This window comes from Ascaphus truei, chromosome 6, assembly GCF_040206685.1.
Source record: "Ascaphus truei isolate aAscTru1 chromosome 6, aAscTru1.hap1, whole genome shotgun sequence".
Lineage (NCBI taxonomy): Eukaryota > Metazoa > Chordata > Amphibia > Anura > Ascaphidae > Ascaphus > Ascaphus truei.
In genome coordinates this window covers 54,692,448-54,716,060 of record NC_134488.1, presented here as the reverse complement: position 1 = coordinate 54,716,060, position 23,613 = coordinate 54,692,448, and the positions used below count along the sequence as shown (strand labels likewise).

At 45.4% G+C, this 23,613-nt stretch overlaps 1 protein-coding gene across 1 annotated transcript in view; it reads left to right on the top strand.

Annotated features, from left to right (window-relative positions):
- Positions 1 to 23,613, top strand: part of HEPACAM (hepatic and glial cell adhesion molecule) — a 122,307-nt gene that overhangs the window by 39,323 nt on the left and 59,371 nt on the right. The window contains exon 3 of the mRNA XM_075603161.1: positions 6,548 to 6,829. Coding sequence (XP_075459276.1) covers positions 6,548 to 6,829 — 282 coding nt within the window. The remainder of the gene's footprint in view (positions 1 to 6,547; positions 6,830 to 23,613) is intronic.

The window sequence follows — 23,613 nt, the reverse complement described above, 5'->3', positions numbered from 1 at the left end:
CAGCATTGTTCCTCTAGATTGTAAAGTCTCACTAGCAGAACACTCATTGCCTTTTAATATATGTTTGTGCATGCTTGTCCATATTTGTATGTAACTGTTTATGCAATTATCAAATCTCTGTAACCCCATTGTACCGTGCTGTGGAATACATTGGCGCTTTAAAATGAACGGTAATAATAATTTTAGGTCATCTTTAACTTGCAAGGAGATGGCACAATAGCTGTCATTACAAAAACATCCATTCTTGCGCCATTTCTTCTGCTGTGCACTCCCATAAAGTCATTTCACGTATCCCTTTCCGTCATGTTGCAGTATCAGGGTGTGGGAGAAATGTTAGCTTTTTGTGTGGAGAGAGGGGCATTCTCTATTTCCTAGTGTATTCAGAACCTGTGACATTTTTTAAAGAGCAATGAGACACTAAGGCCGCGCGTATAGTGCTGGTGACGCGACGGATGACGCCACCCGTCGCCACCCACGAAAGTTGTATTTCGCTTTGCAGCGACATTGCTAGTAACCTGGCCATTGATTGGTTCAGAGGCTATCACATGTGGCGACAACCTTTGAAAAATCTAATTTGACCGGCTACCAAATTTTTGGTCGCGACGTCGCTCCGTCGGGTCGCGCTTACTATAAGTGCTTGCGACGGCAACAATGCATTTGTTTTGGAACGATGTCGTGTCGCCGTCGCCAGGCACTATAAGCGCAGCCTAACTATCATACTGGTCAGTGAGACTCTCTGATATGAATGCAAGTGGAAAATTCTGTTTATATACCAGAAGCATATCTTGTTATTGTGAAAAGCGTAAATAAAGAAAACACATTTGAGGATTATTGCAGAATAACAAATTAGTTTATTTTGTGTACATGTGCACACATAGAAGGAAGTTTCAAAATAAAACTTCCCCATCGACCTATTGGCCTACAAGCCATATTTATACCAAAATACTAAGCCCACGCCCCCTGTATGAGGTGGCGTGTGTGTCATTACATAAGCGTATAAGATAAATGAAATATGAATAAGGGAACATTGAGTTAATAACATACTGTAACTATAAGAGTCATACTAAAAATGGATTGACTCAGCTAAAATTCATTATACAGGCCAGTGACCTTTTCTCTATAAACGTGATTTCTGCGAAAGGATGTATGTGACCATGAGAACCTCCCCCTGAATGCGAGATGTGCCTGTTATCTATATTTTATTTTCATAACAGTGGCGCATTTCTCCCATCTCCAAGGTCTTGTGGGTAGCTGAAAGCTTATAGTCCAGGAGCAAAAAAAAAGAAAAAATGTGTCTTTAAACTAAACTTCCACTCCAACTTTCATACAGACAATCAAAATGGATGACAAGATCAGGCACCTAAGATGGATGCTGACTTAAAATGGCTGCTCAGATCCCAGTGCTGTTTATGTCAGACCCCCCCCCCCCCCCGTATAATGTACTTCTTTTATCAACTTTGTCATTATCAAGATATCCTACCTGCCCAACTAGAAATTCTATAGCTGTTTACTTACCTTCCTAATAGATGATTCGCTCGCTGTTTATAGAAAAATGTGTAACATTTGAAGCCCTCGTTGAACACCAAATTAAACTGGATTAATTGATTTAACCCTTTGAAAATGTTCAATGTTCAATATGTTTCAAAGAACGTTTGTAGGATTGTTTGTATCCATACCAATGTCCCAGGCATTAGGATTGCCCATCCCCGCTCTCCCTTTGTCCCCCACACTGCACCTCCCCCTTCTTGACTAGCGAGAACCTGGTTCCCTTGGTGTGCAGTCTGGGTAAGTATATTTCTAGCCCAGCACACAAAGGGAACAAGCAAATACATGTTTACAGTGCATTAAGTATTATGTTGCATACAGAATACAGGCATACATTGAATACAGGTTTAGATATACAGAAATACATAGTAGAACACATAGATTTAGGCCAGATTATTACCATAAGAGGGGTCTGCAGGGTAAAGCCGGCAGGTCCATTCAGACGGAGAGGAGCAATGGCTGGGCTTAAACTTTAATATCCTAGCCAATTTGCCACTACTGTCACATTCCCCTGCGGAAGCCATGTACGGCTTTCACTTTTTTTGAAATTTAGCATAAGTGCATTAATGAGACTGAACAAAATCTATAATATGAAACCGCACACAATGAGCTGCATTTCAAATACAAGTTTCTCCTTTACATTTTCATTTATTAGGCCTTGGTCCCGGTGCGGCCGGCGGTGCGCGCGGCCGCGGGCCACCAGCTGCTTGCCCCCATTCTAGATGCCCCCGCTGGCTCCTTCCGGCGTGGCTGACTGCGTGCTGTGATGCATCAGTCAGCCAGAGTTACAAGGAGCTTGTGGTTTTGTCGAGTGTCGCATCACGTGACATCCCAGCAGCCAATCCGATTCGCCCCTCTTCTCCGATACCCCCCGTTCCGATTTCCCACTTCAGCTCCGATCCCCCTTCCGATTCCCCCGTTCCGATTCACCCCCCCCATGTGTATTTGCCTATGTGTGTATGAGTGCCTGTGTGTGTGAGTGTATGAGTGCCTGTGTGTGTGAGTGCCTGTGTGTGTCCTTCCCTCTGTGCCTGGCTTCAGAGTGCGAGGGGCTCCAGGAGTGAGAGAGGGATCGATGGGGGGGGGGAGGTACGACAGCACGAGAGCCCCCCGCTCAAACCACACCCCCCCGCTCAAACCACGCCCCCCGCTCCGGCTTCCGCTCCCTACAGACCGCAGGTAGCGGTCAATTGCCTGTCAGCGCGCTGCCTGCATGCAGTGCAGGCGCGCTGACTGAGGGAGCGGGGCCTTAGCCTTACACTGTTTGGGCTTTCCCCTTCAAGCCTATTGTCCTTCTTTTTTTAAAGAGATTTGGGGAGAATGGTAAAGAAACACAAAGAAGATACTGTACCATAAATGGTTCCATCTTTTTGCAGATGTACCTGTTTCCTAGAAAATGTTTAAAGTTTTTATTTACTATTAAACTATATACGTGTAGTAGAACAGACCAGAGACTTGTACAAGCATCTGCTTATTTCTTCATTAAGGTTTTTTTTAGTACGTTACTTTGCATAATTGAGAACATTCAGTATCCTAGTAGACAGAAATGTATCAATTCAAAAGCTTTTATATGGTAGTAGCAGCTGTGACTTTGGATGCCATTGATATCTAAGGAAGTAATGACCAGCCCCAGTGGTTTTCAGATAAGCAATACGTAGTTACAGTATGCTTCACAGATACTGTATGACCAGCAAAACCAAATCAGGCTTAGTCCCCATAGATTGTACACTGGCTTCACAGAGAAAGTAGAAAAAGGATGTGTTTGTGTTCACTATAAACAATACCTTCCAGTTCTCTTGCAGTAACATTAAAAAAGAGAGCGCTACTGAGCCAGCTTCCAAAATGGATGCCTAGAGTGAGCTCCAGCAAAATCCACAAAATGTGGTACAAACATTACTTTTTCTGCAGATACAGTAAATGCTTAACACTTTTTTCTACAGTTATCTAAAGATGACTTCAGTCAAGCAGCACTGGTAAGATCTAGGTCTAAACCTAGTCCACCTACACAGAAAAGGTAGCGCATTTGGAATTTTCTCTGATTGCTTCCAAGCCGACAATCTTGGAGGAGCTGCACTGCTTGAAAACAGTAATAATATACTGTATCTCTCTGCTTCCTCATTGGAAATTAAAGAGGATGGGGGATATTTATTTAAAGTGACGTTTTGTGTTCACACCTACATGCTAATGCATGCCTTTTAGTTACATAGACTATTCAGTGCACATGTGTTCTTGGACCTTATCAATGCAATCTTGCCTTTAATTGTTTGCAGAAATGTAGTGTGAACACAAGCAATCCCAACAAATAGGCTGTGGAGTGAATCAGTTTCAATGAAACAGAAGAGACCTGCAAATCGCTCTGTGCATTGTAATTGGTTTATTAGTGTGACACAGTTTGTATTTGCTGTTCCTGTGTGTAATTTTATACACACTGGACCTGCAATGACCTTACATTACTTGCTTGGAAGCATGGATGGAAGACTGTCTCAGAATATAAAACAATGCCGGAAGCCAAATACATATTAGAGCAACACATAGCTACTTTTAAATTCTTATTGTGATCCTGTTTTTCAGCATCAGCCACAAACATTCTCCAAATCAGATATGAGAAATTCCAATACTTCTCAACAATGCTTAAATTACAACAAACATTTTACTGTACAACCTCAAAAGTCGTATACAATGACCTATAATATCGCTCATCAGCCTATCCAAAATTATAATCAGCACATACAGTACGCAACCCTTCTATGTTTCATCAAGAATATGAATCTGAGAATGGCACAATTTTACCAGTCCACCATAAATCCACCGCTCAGAAATCCATCTCAAATATTGTACAAAGTAAAGCTTCTTTATACTGAACAACTTTCACATAATGAAATTGAATTAAAGTATAACTCACTTGTCAAAGGTGGGGCAGAGATTTTTCCAACTAGTCACAATAAAATATGTGTCATCTCAAATGTTATACATGATAAAAAAAAATATGATGGATTATATGTTAGCACATCCAGCAACAGTATTTCCAAAGCAAGATTCCACCAAGGTCATATTAGTAGCCAGTGTCAGCACAGTTACCTAGCAACACACTTACAGAAGAAGCAGAAACAATGAATAACTACCAGCCAAGCAGGAAATATACATATGCAAATGATCCTGCATCTAGCAAACAAGGCTGATGATAGCTTTGTAGAAAGACTAACAGTCCAAAGCAAGAATATCATTTGAAAATGATTCACCAATCAAGTATGAAAACATTCCCACTCAATTTGTGCATACTGTAAGTCCCATATTTTGTTTTATTCTAAAACAGGAGTGGGTAAACTGTGGCCCGCAGCATTTGGAATGAAAATAGAAAAATGTACTGAAAAATCGTTTTAAGGAAAGGAACAATACGAAATCCTTAAAATGAAAAAAAAACATGACTAGGGAAACTTATGAATATTAACATAAATGTTGGAAATAAACCCAATTATAATAACTTATTTAACCATTAAAAACAAAATAAATAAAATCAATTTAAATAAATACATTAAGGGAGCGAGAGTGTGACGTCAACGCGGATGCACACAGGGTAAAGAAGCTCCATGCACTCCGCCGACACAATTCAATATAACCCCTGATCGCCGCATCAATCCGTCCCACGGGACATAACAGCAATCGGAGTAACCAGCGGGGATGCCCCCTAAGAAAGATCCGAAGCCAGGGACCCCAGATCTCTCCCGTTTAAACTACAGACAGTCAGCGGCAGCAGACAGGAGAAAAAACAAAGATGGCGCAGCCGAGTTGAGCACACGGGAGCGCGCGTCGGTAAATGTAAACAAATGAGAGAGGCAAGTTGCGGGGCCTGAGGGGGATATCCCTGATAGAAAGGCAACTTTGAGAAACTCTGGAGAGGGGGATGCAGCATTGGAGGAGGCAGAGGGGAGAGATTCTACTGACAGAGAGTTAAGTGTGGCAGAGGGAGACACAGTGATTATAAAGCAGGACCTCCAGAGCATGCTTAGAGAAATGCAAGCAGGTTTTCAGTGCACAAAATTGGGATGAGTGGCTGGTTACACTCATCATTCCCTACAGTTTAATTTTTGTTTTTGGTGTTTTTTTTGCCGTTATTAACCAGGTTTCCGAAGGGGGAAAGTTCCCTTATCTTTTTTTTTTACCCCCACCTGTTCACCACAACCATTAATGTTTTTTCACATGATAAAGAGAGATATGACATATGCACAGCGCAGATACCATCGCTGCTGTCCTGTACAGTATTGGCATTTTCCTACCTCACGGTTTGTGACTTGTAAGAAATGGTTTCAGATTATTTTTGAATACCGTGATAACACAAATGACAAACAGTTCGACGGGGTCATGCCACACTATTCGATATAGCAGCAAAGTTATCGAAGCTAATAGAATAGGCCCCTATGTCCGTATTTGTGGTTCGTCTAATTCTTCATTTCACTCACCAGTCCTCTTTTACCTCTCCTATTTCTCTGTTCAGTCTCAATGTTCAGTCCATTGTCTGTAACACTATAGATCTAGCATCAGCATACATTACATATGTAGTGTAATATCAATGTACCAGTGGAAAATATTGATGTACAGTACCAATGTAAAATATACTGACAGTAAAATTATCAAATGTGTTTGCACAGAATACTTTCTCTGCTTCACAAAAAAACTAAAATTGAATTTTGAAGTCTTAATAATTTAAAAGTTTCGTGGAAATGTGGTGCTATTTACAGATTTATTAAATTGGCAATAAATTGGCTTACACACCCAGTTTTGTTTCTATAATAAAATGGATATCGTTCAACTTAATCACAAAATGTCTTTATATGGCTGGCTACAGTAGATATCTCAGCCTCCTTTACATAACTGCACAAAATTGGATACAAACTTCACTATTATAAAGTGTTGAGAATACACTGCATTAATATAAACAACATAAAAATGTTGAAAAGGAATTCTGAAACTGTAATGCACTGTATTTTCTATCCTGTTTTTCTAGTTCCTATTTCAAAGCCACAAGTCTTTCTTGTCTCAACTACTGTTCTGGAACTCAATGAAAATTTAACTCTGACTTGTTCCCATGAAAATGGTACAAAGCCAGCTTATATCTGGATGAAGGACGGAAAGCTACTCATCAATGATTCAAGGATACTGTTCTCACAGGACCAGAAAGTACTCACAATCACCAAAGTTCTCATGTCAGATGACGATATTTACAGCTGCATAGTGGAAAATCCAATTAGCAATGGGCGCAGTGAACCTATTAAGCTTACCGTCTACCGTAAGTATGTATTAATAAACTTATCTTTATCAGGATTTGACTTAGTTAAATAAAAATAGCACATATATGTCTTATAAGGAAAAAGGACTTCAGTGAATTTGAAAGCATATTTGGTCTGTTTATTAAGCATAGAAAATATCATTTTGGCTTTGAAATTAATCATTTTGAACAATTATTTTGGTCCTATTTGAAACGATATCCTTGTGTCATTTGATAAGTATCAGTAAGAGTGGCATGACACAGATGATACCATATGAAAAAGACATTCACTGAAATGGTCCTTACAAATTTTTATTGCTGTGTTTCTATTGCGCTAACCAGGGGGAGGGGTGCAAACTGGGGGGCAAATTTTCAGAGGGGGCATGGTGCTTATAGAGGTCCCGCACTCTTTCCCACAACATTTAAATGTTGGGGGAGCGCGCAAGGCCTCTGTATATCTCTGTGAAAAAACAAAATAAGGGTCAACAAATATATGTTATAATGATAAATTCAAGGGCTTCCTAAACACCAGCGGTTTCCCAAACCGCAATTGTGACAAAGCTGAACCATAAGGTGTTCATGGTGCAAATTTAAATAAACAGTGCAGTGAAAGTGTAAAATACCCTGCGAATAAACTTAAACACTGATAGCACTTACACTGTTACACCATAGACTGAAATCCTATGGGATAGGGACTCCTTGTGGACCTCATATGGAGAGAAAGACACAAATGCATAGAATATAATGCATTAATGTTTTACTTATATGACAAACAACACAGAGGGGGAAGGGACAACTAACACTTTCCCCGCTGGTTAAAAAGTAAGGAGTGACTCTGGGCGCACTCCAACCCTCTCCCGAATCTGCTTCCTGGCATGTTTGTGCCCACGTGCATGGTCTCCCCTGTCCGCGGCTCTATCTCATGTCTGGGATCCCTCTGCTTACTGCATGCGTCACTCTTATCAACTGCCTCAGCGAATCACATTCTCCATGGAGCTGTTTGCAGGGTTGGTACGGTGGCCTCAGATGCACAAAAAGCCCAACACGTTTCGTCTTTCGACTTCTTCTGGGGTCAATGCTCTCTGCAGCCTCTCTATACTGTATACTGAACACCATCATAGAACAAATGGATATAGCTGTCATATTCTAGTAATAGTCCAATGGCATTGTATCTTAGGCTAATTAATCTGCAGAATTAATGCTTAGCTCAAGAGGCACAGCTGTCACATACTTAAATAACTCAAAAACACATTACAAGTTTTTATACACTAATAATAAAATACAATGAAACTTTATTTAATACAACCTTTTTAGAAAACCTCACATACATGTATGTAATACTTTAGTTAAAAATATTTGAGTTAAAAATATATGACAATGGATCTCTAAACTGGTCTAGTATCTTCCCTATAAATATACAACCCCTATTTGCACATATTTTTTTCCTGCTTGAAAAGTAGACAAGAAAGATAATGTTTAAATCAATCCCAAAACCAGATAACCACAAAGCTCTTGGTGATTCAATGATTGAATTGGACCTTTTTAAATGTAGATTACGGGAGAAAAATATGTATATATACTATGACTACAAGGGTAATGGAAGTAATTATATTGAACAAGATTAAGATATATTAAAAAATATTACAAATATATCAAATATATATATATATATATACAGTGTTCGACAAACCTATACATTTGCTCGCCCCGGGCGAGTGGATTTAACCCCCGGGCGAGTAAATATTGGCCCAAGCAGCACACGTTTGGTACTAGGTGGCGAGTAGATTTTTTTTGTGTGGCGAATAGATTTTTTGGTGATTTGTCAACCACTGTATATATATATATATATATATATATATATATATATATATATATATATATATATATATATACTGTATTTAACATATTAAATATCACATAAAAATTGTGAAGAAAAAAGCATAAATATTATTAGTATAAATATGATTATCCTAAAAATCCTTATTAAAAAAATAATTATAAAAAAGATTGTAGAAAATCATTATAAAAAATCCTATAAAAGGGACAGGGTCAAATCATTGAGTCATCATGTGAGAAAGGCATTTGTATTAAATTCTACATTTAGTCCTAGAGGTCTCAGAGTACTTAGTTTATGTATCCACATGCTCTCTTTCTGGGAAATAGATTGTACTCTACTTCTTCCCCACCAATGTCTTGGAACATAATCTACTGTATTCCAATAAATCTTAGACCTCCTGAATCTTATTCATGATGGTTTTTAAAGTGTAGTGAGACATTATATGACTCTAAGTCCTTCTTTATGTTTCTCATGCTCTAAAATCCTGGTTTTCAATTTTCTTGTCATGCGGCCCACAAACTGTAGGCCGCACGGACATTCTAAAGGGTACACTACAAAATCTGTGTTGCAGTTAATTACATTTTAAATTGCAAAAACCTCACCAGTTTGTTTAGATGAGAAGTTTTTCAGTTGTTGATGCCAAACTTACAGGCCGCACAGTCCACACAAGTGTAAAATCCTTTGGGATTACTCTCTAGCCATGGTACTTGTTTATTTTTATCCAATAGATTAGGTTTCCTTGTTTTATTCTTAAGGTGCTAGGAGCCAATTTATCTTTTAAATTTGGGGCTTGGGTAAAAACGATTTGCGGTTTATCAGGTAAAATTTCTTTAAGGATTTGATCTTATTTTAAAATAGGCCAATGCTTCTCAACAATTTTCCTTATCTCATGTGATTTATTATTATACTGAGTAATGAAGGGAATAAAGTTCTTCATATCTTTAGTAACTTTCGTGGGATTTAATAAATCTTTCCTATCCGTTTTTGTTACCTCTTCTATCACCTCATCCAATGTATTAGAATGATATTCTTTTTCCAAGAATCTATCTCTTAAAATGCATGATTGTACTTTGTAATTTTGAACGGAGGTACAATTTCTCCTAATTTGGCCCTTAGGGATATTGTCCAACCATTTATTAAGGTTATAACGATTCCTGTGGATATACATATTGCAATCAACAGACTTAAATGGGTTTTACAGTTCACTTTACCTTCATGTATAAAAAGGTTAAGATCTAAAAATTGGATCTCTTGTCTACTGATGTTGTGAGTAAACCTAAGATTCATCTGATTGTGATTCAACTGTTCAATAAACTCCAAAGCTGCTGATTTATCTCCTTTCCAGACAAATATGATATCGTCAATAAATCTATGCCAGAGGACTAGACCCGCACCGAGCACACCGCCAACCCACACATGCTTCTCCTCCCGCAAGCCCATGAATAGGTTCGCGTAGCTCGGCGTGAATCTGTTCCCATGGCCATGCCACAGATCTGTAAATACAGATGCAGTGGCCATTATCTGAACATTTCACAGAGTTGTTTTCGTGAAAGCTGCTGTATTCCGTGTGGCATTCACGTGTTATTCTTCCGTGAACGCTGCCGTGATTGCCGCCAATCACATCAGTCACACCTGTGTTTACCGCGGTTGATTTCCTTGAATTAGCTGGATTCTGATTTCTTTGGGTGCAATTCTTAGCGTATCTGCCAGGTAGCAGAAATTAATGGATTGTAATGTGCTACTGATTCAATTTGCAGGTGTTTAAAAACCAGATAAAAACCAAGTCTACAGTACAGTGGTCCACTGTGAATCGACCTTGGTCCTTGAAGACACTGAAGGTGTTATCAAATTTAGGCGTTTCATAACAAAAACCTCTAAGACACAATGCTGTGGCTTTTTTCTACATTCTTATCCATGCACAATTGCTGACTGGACACCATGTGTACACCGTACACATATAAAAAACCTGACTGTAGTTATGCATTTTTAATATTTTCTGCAATTAATGCTCCAACAGATAAGATGGCGACTTTATCAGAAATATATGAATATTTCATTTTGAACAATGATTTTGACAAATTTTCAAGTGACGTTCATGGGTGGAAGTGTTTGGTAAGACAAACCTTAAGTAACGATCATTGTGTTTTTCTCATTGTCCCTCCGCCGGGAGATAGAAGTGGGTATTGGTGTGTGATCCCAGATTTTTACAGTATGTTTGACCATGGCAACTGCAAAAGGAAAAAGGTCAGGTTTAATCCATATAAGATTTGTATGTCCCAATCCAGCAATGTGCTAGCGCCGGCACCAGATCCAGCACTGGCACCAGCACCAGCTTACAATAATGGTCCGACCATCAGTGAAAACCTGGTGAACGGCAATCCTTGTTACCTGGCCCCACCAGATTACCCGCAAAAATTCCAGCCTGATTTCCAACCAGATTACACGTACCAGCATGCTTACCAACATGATTACCAGCTTCATCAGCTGTCAACTACAGGTGAAGCAGGTCAGCTGTCACCTGTCAACTATAATGCAGACTACAGGAGTGACAGTGGCTCATCTGCACCCATTTGGCAAAGTTTATAATGAAGGTAAATATAATGTACAGTTCTACAGTATACTATATTACACTATACAGTACAGTATTAAGTTTAAAGCTGCAGTTCAAGCAGCCGTTTAAAAAAATATTATTAAAAAAAAAAACAATACAGTATGTGCATCAATACAATATGCACACAGACAAGTAATTAGCTACAGAAGTTCGTTCTCATAGTACAGAATTTATTTATTTAAAAAAAATCACACGTAGGATATTGATTGAACTGCTGCTTTAATTCCCAATGACACTGTACATTATGCTTGCCATCCAGTATTAATACTTGTTCTCATGCACTCATTGTTTTTCCCACAAAAGAAACTTTGACATCAAGCAGCAAAAGATAAGGAGGAAGTTCTATGGAACTCTAATATCGCTTTTTTAAAAAGTTGCTCGCGCATTGTGAATCTGATTTAAAAATCCAACGTGGATAAAAATGTTAAGTGACAATGTAATTATTATTGAGAAGGAGAGAATAATTGTGAGCTTTATCCAAAACCTTATACAGTAAGTAAAACTGTTCAAATGATTTATTTGAACCCAGGTTACAGTCTAATCCTGCATACCAGGTCTGACAAAGTGAATTGTATCTCCCCCCCTCACAAAGCAAAATGCATATCGCCACTTCCCCTGGCGGATTCATTATTGTTCTCTGAGTGGTTTAACACGCATGCACACGGGTGATAAGTACTTCATGGGAATTTGGCCAAAATTAGTTCACTACCAGTGTGAATGTCAAGTCTGAAGAAAAGAAAAAAAAGGCAGAACCGTTTTTTTTTCTTTTCTTCAAGACAAGGGCTTAATAAATGAGTCATTTGAAGAAAACATTGTGTGATGCATGTTTTTAATATTTTATCAATTTATATATTCTTAAAATCACTTGCTTTTCATTTCTATACGAGGTGGCATACTCTAATTAAAAAAAAAATTGGGGGGGAGGTTACAGTATAACTGTACTATGGAAAACCTTCATCTTTTGCTAGGCTTGGTCTGCTTTGCATACGGTTTATGGAAATATCTCAGACACACACACGGAATGTATGTACTGTTTTGAGAGCTTTGATTGTAAAACTGTTCAAATGATTTCTTTGCACCACAGGATACAGCAGGGGTGGGCAACCTATTTTTCAATGTAGCCACAGGTGTGGCGAATTATAAGTGAAAATAGCCACACCATGCAAAAATTTAAAACACAGTGTGTGTGTTTGTGTGTGTGTGTGTGTGTATCTATATATATATATATCTATATATATATATCTATATATATATATATATATATAGATACACACATGCGCGCGCACACGCATATATATATAGTATATATATACACACACACACACACACACACACACACACACACACACACACACACACACACACACACACACACACACACACACACAATATATATACACACACACACACACACACACACACACACACACACACACACACACACACACACACACAGTATATACACACACACAGTATATACTGTGACAAACGGCTTACTCCGGGGCTCCGTCGTTTGTCCGGGACTGTTTAGAACACGGTCTTTTAGGGTAGGTTAAATGATGAGGCGTCACGTACTGTTCCTTTAAACAGGCTATGCCTGGTTTATTCAGTCCCAGGCACTGAGACTGCCACAGTGCATACAACAGAAAACAGATCAAAACAAAAGCTGCTCACCTGAGCGATAACTTAACTTAGATATCCCTGACTCAGGGTTGGAAGTGGCTTTTCCACTTCCAACATCAAAACACGGTACTTTTGCAGTCTTACACAAATGAACAGAAAGATTGAACCTGTTTGGGGAAGAGGCTTCTCCCCTCTGTAGTTCAGCAGCCTTCCAGCCTCCTGGCTCTTGTGGGGAGAGCAGAGCAAACAGGAAATCAGTCTTTCATACCTGATTCCTAATTAGCATGACAGGTGACAGAAATCAGGCAGCAGACAAACTCTGGTCTGGATCTCTCATCCCTCAGTTCCAGCGCTTGCCAAACTGTGGGATGGAGTGTATGTATTATAAGGCTGCACTCCCAGGCCAAACAGGATAGAAACTGTCTAGTATCCTGGGAGCCCTATATACGGAATTTATTACCATCCCCTGGTTTCTGTCACATATCCTCCCCCCCAGCTCAGACCTCGAGGGATGAGCGACCATGGATATTAGGGAGTGCATCCTTGACAACCCGTCAGCATTGCCATGTTTGTGCCCTGACCTGTGTTCCACAGAAAATTTAAAGGGTTGTAGGCTTAGGAACCACCTGGTCACTCTAGCATTCTTTTCCCTGTTTTGACACATCCAGGTAAGGGGTGCATGATCTGTGACCAACCGGAATTTTCTCCCCAACAGGTAGTATTTGAGCGTCTCTACAGCCCACTTTATTGCGAGACACTCTTTCTCTACTATGGAGTAATTTTTCTCCTGGGGATTTAGTTTCCTACTTAAATAAAGGATGGGGTGCTCCTCACCTTGAGACTCCTGGGAGAGTACCGCCCCCAGCCCTACCTCAGATGCGTCGGTTTGGACTACGAACTCTTTGGAGAAGTCAGGTGTGACCAACACTGGTTGGGCACAGAGAGCTTCTTTCAGGCTTCTAAAGGCCTGTTCGGTTTCGGGGGACCACTTTACCATTAGCGGTCCTCTTGCTTTTGTGAGGTCAGTTAGTGGGGTTGCCTTAGTCGCAAAATTGGGAATAAACCTTCTATAGTACCCAATTAACCCCAAAAAGGTCCTTACTTGTTTTTTTTGTAACTGGCCTTGGCCAATTTTGTATCGCCTCCACTTTGAGTGTTTGGGGTTTGAGTAAACCTCTGCCAATAGAATATCCCAGATACTTGGCCTCCTCCAGACCAATAGTGCATTTAGCGGGGTTAGCAGTTAGTCCAGCAGACCGGACTGCGTCAAGCACAGCTTGGACCTTTGGAAGGTGGGATTGCCAATCTTCACTATGGATTACCACATCATCCAGGTAGGCGGCAGCATACCGAGCATGTGGTTTTAAAATTTTATCCATCATTCTTTGGAATGTGGCGGGAGCTCCATGTAAGCCAAAAGGCAACACCTTATACTGAAAGAGGCCGTCTGGGGTTGAGAAGGCTGTCTTTTCTTTTGCCCTTTCTGTGAGGGGAACCTGCCAGTACCCTTTTGTTAGGTCTAGGGTTGTGAGATATCGGGCTTTGCCCAGTCTCTCTACAAGTTCATCTACCCTGGGCATAGGATAAGTATCAAATTTTGACACCGCGTTTAGTTTCCGGTAGTCATTACAAAACCTTGTTGTACCATCTGGCTTTGGGACTAAGACTATAGGGCTGTTCCACCCACTTTGGGATTCCTCAATTACACCTAGTTTTAGCATTTTTTTAACCTCTAAACTTATAGCCTTTCTTTTGGCCTCTGGGATTCGGTACGGTTTAAGGTTAACTCGGACCCCCGGTTCAGAGACTAGGTCATGTTCAATTACGCTAGTTCTACCTGGCCGTATAGAGAAGATTTATTTGTTTCTTTTCACTAAATTCTGAACCTCTCGTTTCTGATGAACAGACAGGGTTTCAGCTATGCTAACCTCTGGGTCAGTTTCTTGATTCTCTGACGGACCTGGGGGTACTAGGGTTAACAAGACTTCTCTATCTTTCCAGGGCTTGAGTAGGTTTATATGGTAAATTTGCTCAGGTTTCCTCCTACCTGGCTGTCTTACCTTATAATTTACTTCTCCCACTCTTTCCAAGACCTCATATGGCCCATGCCATTTAGCAAGGAATTTACTCTCCACGGTGGGAACCAGAACTAGTACCCTATCACCTGGAGAAAAAATTCTGACCCTAGCACCCTTATTATATGTATTCCTCTGTGCTTCTTGAGCTTTCTCCATGTGTTCCCTCACTATGGGTAGGACTGCAGCAATGCGGTCCTGCATCTGGGCAACATGCTCTATTACACTTCTGTAAGGGGTAACCTCGTGTTCCCAAGTCTCTTTGGCTATATCCAGTAAGCCCCTTGGGTGTCGGCCATACAATAGTTCAAACGGGGAGAAGCCAGTGGATGATTGGGGAACTTCCCTAATGGCAAATAACAGGTACGGTAACAAACAATCCCAGTTTTTCCCATCTTTATCAACCGCCCGCCGTAACATGCTCTTTAAGGTTTTATTGAACCTTTCCACTAAACCATCTGTTTGTGGATGATAGACTGAGGTTCTGAGATGCTTGATTTTTAGGAGTTTACATAGCTCTTTCGTTACTTGGGACATAAATGGTGTTCCCTGGTCAGATAGAATCTCTTTAGGAATCCCGACCCGGGAAAACAGAACTACTAACTCTTTTGCTATGTTTTTAGCTGAGGTGCTACGTAGGGGAACTGCCTCCGGATATCGGGTGGCATAATCTAATATTACCAATATATGCTGATGTCCCCTAGCAGACTTTATTAGGGGTCCTACTAGATCCATAGCAATCCGGTCAAATGGTACCTCTATTATGGGAAGGGGTACCAACGGGCTGCGGTACGCCTTGAACGGGGCGGTGATCTGACATTCTGGGCATGAGGAACAATAATTCTGTTTGCTCTGCTCTCCCCACAAGAGCCAGGAGGCTGGAAGGCTGCTGAACTACAGAGGGGAGAAGCCTCTTCCCCAAACAGGTTCAATCTTTCTGTTCATTTGTGTAAGACTGCAAAAGTACCGTGTTTTGATGTTGGAAGTGGAAAAGCCACTTCCAACCCTGAGTCAGGGATATCTAAGTTAAGTTATCGCTCAGTTGAGCAGCTTTTGTTTTGATCTGTTTTCTGTTGTATGCACTGTGGCAGTCTCAGTGCCTGGGACTGAATAAACCAGGCATAGCCTGTTTAAAGGAACAGTACGTGACGCCTCATCATTTAACCTACCCTAAAAGACCGTGTTCTAAACAGTCCCGGACAAACGACGGAGCCCCGGAGTAAGCCGTCAGTCTTTCATACCTGATTCCTAATTAGCATGACAGGTGACAGAAATCAGGCAGCAGACAAACTCTGGTCTGGATCTCTCATCCCTCAGTTCCAGCGCTTGCCAAACTGTGGGATGGAGTGTATGTATTATAAGGCTGCACTCCCAGGCCAAACAGGATAGAAACTGTCTAGTATCCTGGGAGCCCTATATACGGAATTTATTACCATCCCCTGGTTTCTGTCACAATACACACACACATATACACACACACATATACACACAGTATATGCACACACACACACACACACACAGTATATATACACACACACACACACACAGTATATACACACACACACACACAGTATATATATACTGTATATATATATATACACACACACACAGTATATATACACACACAGTATATATACACACACACACACACACACACACACAGTATATACACACACACACACACAGTATATATATACTGTATATATATACAGTGTTCGACAAATCACCCAAAAATCTACTCGCCCAACCCAAAAATCTACTCGCCACCTAGTCCCGCCCCTAGTCCCGCCCCCAACCCCGCCCCTAGTCCCGCCCCCAACCCCGCTTTAAAATAAAATATATAAATAAAATACATTTAATAAATTCCTAGTCAGAACAACATTCGTTTTTGACATAAATGTATTTATTGTATTACATTATACTACAATTAGTCCTTGTTACATGTGTGTGTGTAAATGTCGGATCTAGAAATAAAAGCCAGGTGTGAATGACTAGTTTCCTGAACCCCTTAACCAATGTCTGGATGTCCCCGCTTCACAATATCTAAAGCAGCAATCCCACCTGGGATCTTACCTGATCCGCAGTCCCTCAATGTCCAGGTACGCTCATTCCCGCAATGTTATACATTGGGGAGGTGTTCATTACCTGTCTTCTGGGTTAGGGGGGGGTTCCGATGTCTTCCGTGTGAAGCTTGAGCCAGATCTGGAAGAAAGCAGTATAGGGTAGTTAAGATTTCGGTGTAGTATAGGGCAGTTAAGATATATAGGGTAAATAAGAGATCCAGAGTGTGAGTGACAGAGAGAGAGAGTGTGGGAGTGACAGAGAGAGAGAGTGTGGGGGAGAGAGAGAGAGAGAGTGTGGGGGAGAGAGAGAGAGAGCGTGTGGGGGAGAGGGAGAGAGAGTGTTGGGGAGAGGGAGAGAGAGTGTTGGGGAGAGAGGGAGAGAGAGTGTGGGGGAGAGAGGGGGAGAGAGTGTGGGGGAGAGAGGGAGAGAGAGTGTGGGGGAGAGAGGGAGAGAGAGTGTGGGGGAGAGAGGGAGAGAGAGTGTGGGGGAGAGAGGGAGAGAGAGTGTGGGGGAGAGAGGGAGAGAGAGTGTGGGGGAGAGAGAGAGAGAGAGAGTGTGGGGGAGAGAGAGAGAGAGAGAGTGTGGGGGAGAGAGGGAGAGAGAGTGTGGGGGAGAGAGGGAGAGAGAGTGTGGGGGAGAGAGAGAGAGAGTGTGGGGGAGAGAGAGAGTGTGGGGGAGAGAGAGAGAGAGAGAGAGTGTGGGGGAGAGAGAGAGTGTGGGGGAGAGAGAGAGAGAGAGAGAGAGTGGTGGGGAGAGAGAGAGTGTGGGGGAGAGGGAGAGAGAGTGTGGGGGAGAGAGTGTGGGGGAGAGAGTGTGGGGGAGAGAGGGTGGGGGAGAGAGTGTGGGGAGAGAGGGAGAGAGAGTGTGGGGGAGAGAGGGAGAGAGAGTGTGGGGGAGAGAGGGAGAGAGAGTGTGGGGGAGAGAGGGAGAGAGAGTGTGGGGGAGAGAGGGAGAGAGAGTGTGGGGGGGAGAGAGAGAGTGTGGGGGGGAGAGAGAGAGAGTGGGGGGGAGAGATAGAGAGAGTGGGGGGAGAGAGAGAGAGAGTGTGTGGGGGAGAGAGGGAGAGAGAGTGTGGGGGAGAGAGGGAGAGAGAGTGTTGGGGAAAGAGAGAGTGTGGGGGGGAGAGAGAGAGAGAGTGGGGGGGAGAGAGAGAGAGAGAGAGAGTGGGGGAGAGAGAGAGAGAGAGTGTGGGGGAGAGAGAGAGAGAGTGTGTGGGAGAGAGTGTGGGGGGGAGAGAGAGCATGTGGGGGGGAGAGAGAGCGTGTGGGGGGGAGAGAGAGAGTGTGGGGGGGAGAGAGAGAGTGTGGGGGGGAGAGAGAGAGTGTGGGGGGGGAGAGAGAGTGTGTGGGGGGGAGAGAGAGAGTGTGTGGGGGGGGAGAGAGAGTGTGGGGGAGACAGAGGAGAGAAACGGTGGGTGACACACACAGAGGGTGGGTGATACACAGAGAGAGAGGCTGGGTGAGTGACTGGCTGGTTGAGTGGTTTGCTGGGTGAGTGGCTGGGTGGGGCAGGGGTGACTGGGTGGGTGAGTGACTGACACTGACTGGGGGTGGGGGGTGACTGACACTGACTGGGGGTGGGGGGGTGACTGACACTGACTGGGGGTGGGGGGGTGACTGACACTGACTGGGGGTGGGGGGGTGACTGACACTGACTGGGGGTGGGGGGGTGACTGACACTGACTGGGGGTGGGGGGGTGACTGACACTGACTGGGGGTGGGGGGGTGACTGACACTGACTGGGGGTGGGGGGGTGACTGACACTGACTGGGGGTGGGGGGGTGACTGACACTGACTGGGGGTGGGGGGGTGACTGACACTGACTGGGGTTGGGGGGGTGACTGACACTGACTGGGGGTGGGGGGGTGACTGACACTGACTGGGGGTGGGGGGGTGACTGACACTGACTGGGGGTGGGGGGGTGACTGACACTGACTGGGGGGGTGACTGACACTGACTGGGGTTGGGGGGGTGACTGACACTGACTGGGGGTGGTGACTGACACTGACTGGGGGTGGGGTTGTGACTGACACTGACTGGGGGTGGGGGGGTGACTGACACTGACTGGGGGTGGGGGGGTGACTGACACTGACTGGGGGTGGGGGTGACTGACACTGACTGGGGGTGGGGGGTGACTGACACTGACTGGGGGTGGGGGGTGACTGACACTGACTGGGGTTGGGGGGTGACTGACAGGGGGGGGGGGTGACTGACTGACTGGGGGGAAGGTTACTAACTGGGGGGGTGACTGACTGGGGGGGAGGTTACTGACTGGGGGGGGGTTACTGACTGGGGGGGACCTCTGGTGTCACACACATACACATACTCCCATACACACATACATTCATTCACACACACACACATTCTCCCACACACACACACATACACATTCTCACACACACACATTCTCCCACACACACACACATACACATTCTCACACACACACAGGGGAGGAAAGGCCGCGACCAGCACCACGCAAATCCCCCACCCACCCGCGCCCATCTCCCGCTCGTGTGGGGGGCAGGCCGACATCCCCCCCCCCCAATCAGCAGGGTGGGTGGGAGGCACGTGGCGAGGTATCCCCCACTGGGCGCCCCAGGTGACAGTCAGCCCCGCCGTGGCCGCCACTGCCCTGCTCCCCTCGGTCAGTGCACGGCCAAGCTGCAGGCTGCTTCTTCCCCCCCAGCCCGCGGCGGCATGATGCTCGTGGCGGGGGGGGGGCAGGCCGACATCCCCCCACCTCATGCGGCGGCTGCTCCATCATGAAGGTAGGGGACGCATGGGAGGCACGTGGTGAGGGCCGAGCCCCCCCCCCGCAAGCCAACCGGGCTGCAGCAGCGGGGACCTCCCGCCCCTGACATCGATCGGTGGATCGAGGGGAAGGGGACAGGAGGAGGGGAAGGGGACAGGAGCAGGAAGAGGGGAAGGGAGCATGAGGAGGGGACAGGGGACAGGAGCAGGGGACAGGAGGAGGGGCAGGGGACAGGAGCAGGGGACAGGAGGAGAGGACAGGAGCAGGGGAATGGGACAGGAGCAGGGGACAGGAGAGCTTCCGCGGTGGGGAGTAGGGAGCCATGTGGGGACATGGGGGATCGCAGGGAAGGAGCAGAGGGGCCGCAGCATGGAGAATACTTACCCTCCAACAGAGCTCCAGGCAGAATGGCCGCTCGTTGGGGGCGGGCTCATATAGAGCCTGGCCGCGCGCCCACAAAGCCTGGAGCGCGCACCAATCAGGAGTCAGGTAGGGGAGTTTTTTTTTTTTTTTTTTTTTCAGCGCGAGCAGGGAAATTTCAGCGCGAACGGGGGAATTTAAAAAAAAAAAACAAGTGTGCTGCTTGGGCCAATAGTTACTCGCCCGGGGGTTAAATCCACCCGCCCCGGGCGAGTAAATGTATACAATTGTCGAACACTGTATATATATATATATAGCAACTGTAAATATTACTGTATGTTCATTTGCATGTCTTAGACAGGTCTGCAACCCTGTCTTTCCCCATTGTCACCCAGCTTACAGCGCTTCCACTGCAGCAAGGGATTCTGGGAAATGACATGCAAATGAGCACTCAGTGCCACCTTTTGTCTCAAGCTCGTATTACACAAGCCAATGCATGCTGTTTTAAACACAGCTTTTAGACAGAGGCTGGGATGAGATGCAAAGCTATATATATATATATATATATATATATATATATATATATATATATATATATATATATATATATATATATATATGTATGTAGCGGTCATGTAAAATGCCTACAGTCATCTCTCCTGTTGGCAGTAAGGCCTGGTAAGTGTGGGCATGCCAGCAGTAATTATGGAGGTTTCCCCTCACACCCTGGTGGGGTGCCCTGTGTATGGCTGGGACTGGTCACATGCTCTGACTCCATGGTTAGTGATGTCAGAGGTGTGTCAGCCTCAGAAGCTTACATAAGGCACAGCACTGTGTCTAAAAGTTAGTTGCTGGAAAGTTCTACCTGAGTTGCTGTCTAGTTCAAGTCCAGTTGAGGAAGAGTTCTGTCAGTTATGATATAGTAACTCCATGGGAGGCTGTGTCCAGGGACCTGGCACAGGACAGTGATTCCTGCGGGAATAGTGAATCCCTGATCTAGGTGATATACCTATCTAAAGGGAGCACTGGCGAGATGAGCGGCTGAAGATACTCCTTGTGGAGGGCAGCTGCCCTGCCGTGTCAATAAAGATGAGTTCAGCCAGAAACCCTCTCGTGTATCTATCTGGAATGAGTGTACAGAGAGGAGCACCACGGAGGAGTTCCTCGCCAGGATCATCCCCTTGCGGACGCAGGGACCCTGGTGAGGTGGAGGCGCTGCACTGGAACTAGGTGAGACTCAGCACACTACCTCAGCTGCCTGTCTGACGGGTCCTCCCCACACACCATCATGCGGGAGACTCAGGAGTCCTGTAGCCAACAGGTGCACCATCAGGCATATCTACACTGTAATGGGGTCCTGTTAGACCACAGGGGCCAATGTGAGATTGGGTGGGTCAGGCCGGGCCAGAAATACCGTTACATTTGGAGGCGAGCTGCTGAGATCAGATCTGTCATCAGGACAGGCTTTTAGCTAGGTCACTTGGAAACAGGGAGAGTGTCTGCTGCCACTTTGTGCTGCGTAGGGACGGACCTAGGGGTGGTCAGGGGGCTGACGGGATATTGTCAGTTCGCAGGGACAACCTAGGGGCCTGAAAGGAGTGAGGGGTTTGGAGCGGGGCTATAGCTGACCGAGTCACCTTGAGGCAGTGCTAGTTGGTAGGATGCCAGAAGGGATAGCCTGTTAACTTGGTCAGGAGTCCTGGAGAGGGTCTGCGCTAGGCTGACCAAGACAGGTAGACGCCCCAAGTACTGCATGGCAGAGCCAGAGTACCTAGCCCATTCCAGACACTCACCGTAGGGAGCACAGACTGGGAGGAAGGAGTCACAGCAGACACTGAGAGAGTGAGCCTAGCCTGAGGTAGTGCAACACTGGGTCACACCTAGATAAGGTACACATGTGGTGGTGCATCTGAGCTAATCTTTATTGTACCGGTGTGGTGGCTACCCCGCAGAGTGGAGCCTCATGTACGACAACTGTTATGAGAGAGTGGAGGATCCGCGTGGCGCGGAGAACGTAAAATGGCGGACAGAGGCTGATGGGGAGGGCACCCGTGGCGTGCAACCCACTGAAGAGCAGACTGTCGCTGAATTGTCCTTAACGAGTTTGCTCTGGAGCGGAGCAAAGGCCGTGGCTGCCCCGTTTTTATCCTGCCTGGGACAGCGAGGGGCCACCTTTGAAGAGTGTGAGGACATTGCAATAATTGGGGGAGAACCCCGTGAGGAGAGTGAACGAATGGACTTTTTGGGCGCAAAAACCAACCAAAATGGCGGTTCCCGCTTGCTAGGGAAACCGCATGGGCCAGGCGCAGAAAACATGGCTGCTGCAGGACTTGCACAGAGCTGGCCGGGAATGGCGTGAACAGCAGAGCCCCGCCCTGATGGGGGGCATGGCGCGAAAGCTATGGCTGCGCCGGGATGGACAGTGACTAATTCAGCCCCTGTGCTGAGTCAACCGTTGAGTTTATGGGACCCTCCCCTGATTTCTACCAGGGGGAGTGACTTTCAACTATGGCCTGTGGGAATGCACCCACTGGGCCCAGGGACTGATATCCAGACGGCGCCACTACAAAAAGTAGTTCCGGCCGTGGAAGAGCCGTGCAAAAAGGATGGTTATCTTGCACAGAGGGCGGCTGCCTGGAGAAGGCGGGAACTAGCCGCGGGAAAAGACCCCCACCCTTGTGGGGAAATTGGCGCGAAAACGCAGACCGCGCCCACCAGGACTGAGAGAGGTGCGGCCTTAATTAAGGGGCATGATATTCCCCTGTGGGACCCGCCCATTATTGCAACCCCTGGGGGCGGGTTCCAACTCTGTCAGAGAAGGGAGGAGCCGAAGCAGGGAGTGGCGGATCCAGCAACTTCCACCAGTCAGTTGCGAGGAACCACAGAGAAGGAGAGACCTGTACAGGAAGTGACTCCTGTACAAAGAATGGCCTGCTCCTCCACTGTGGGCACTATGGTCTCCACCCAGCCCTACTCAGTGCCCGGCGGGGTGCTGGTGGTGAGGGTGGCCAATACAGAGACGGTGGTCGGGCTCTGCCTACAATGCGGGCTGCCCGGAGGTACTGTGAATACGGTGGCACGTTGCCCTCATTGCGGGACATTGTATCTGTGGCCTATGCCCACGTTCATCCCAATACAGCCTGCTGACCCCCCGGTGGATGTGACACAGCGCTCTGCTGAGTCCCCGGGCGCGCTGTGGATCAACCGCGCGAGTCCCGGAGACAGGGGACTGGAGCCGGTCAAGTCGGCTGGGTCACTGGCCATTGAGGCGGCTGGATTAAACCCCGCGACAGGGGCAAAGAGACTTTCACCCCGCCCCGAGACCCCTAGGTCGGGGCGAGGGGACTACTCTGATGAGGACCTCCGTGAGCTGGCGGTAGCAAAAACGGAGCGGAAAAGACAGACGGGAAGAACGACGCCCCGTGGGGTGAGTGACCGGACGTCCCCCGCAGATCGGCGATCCGACCGACGGAGTCCTGCCACC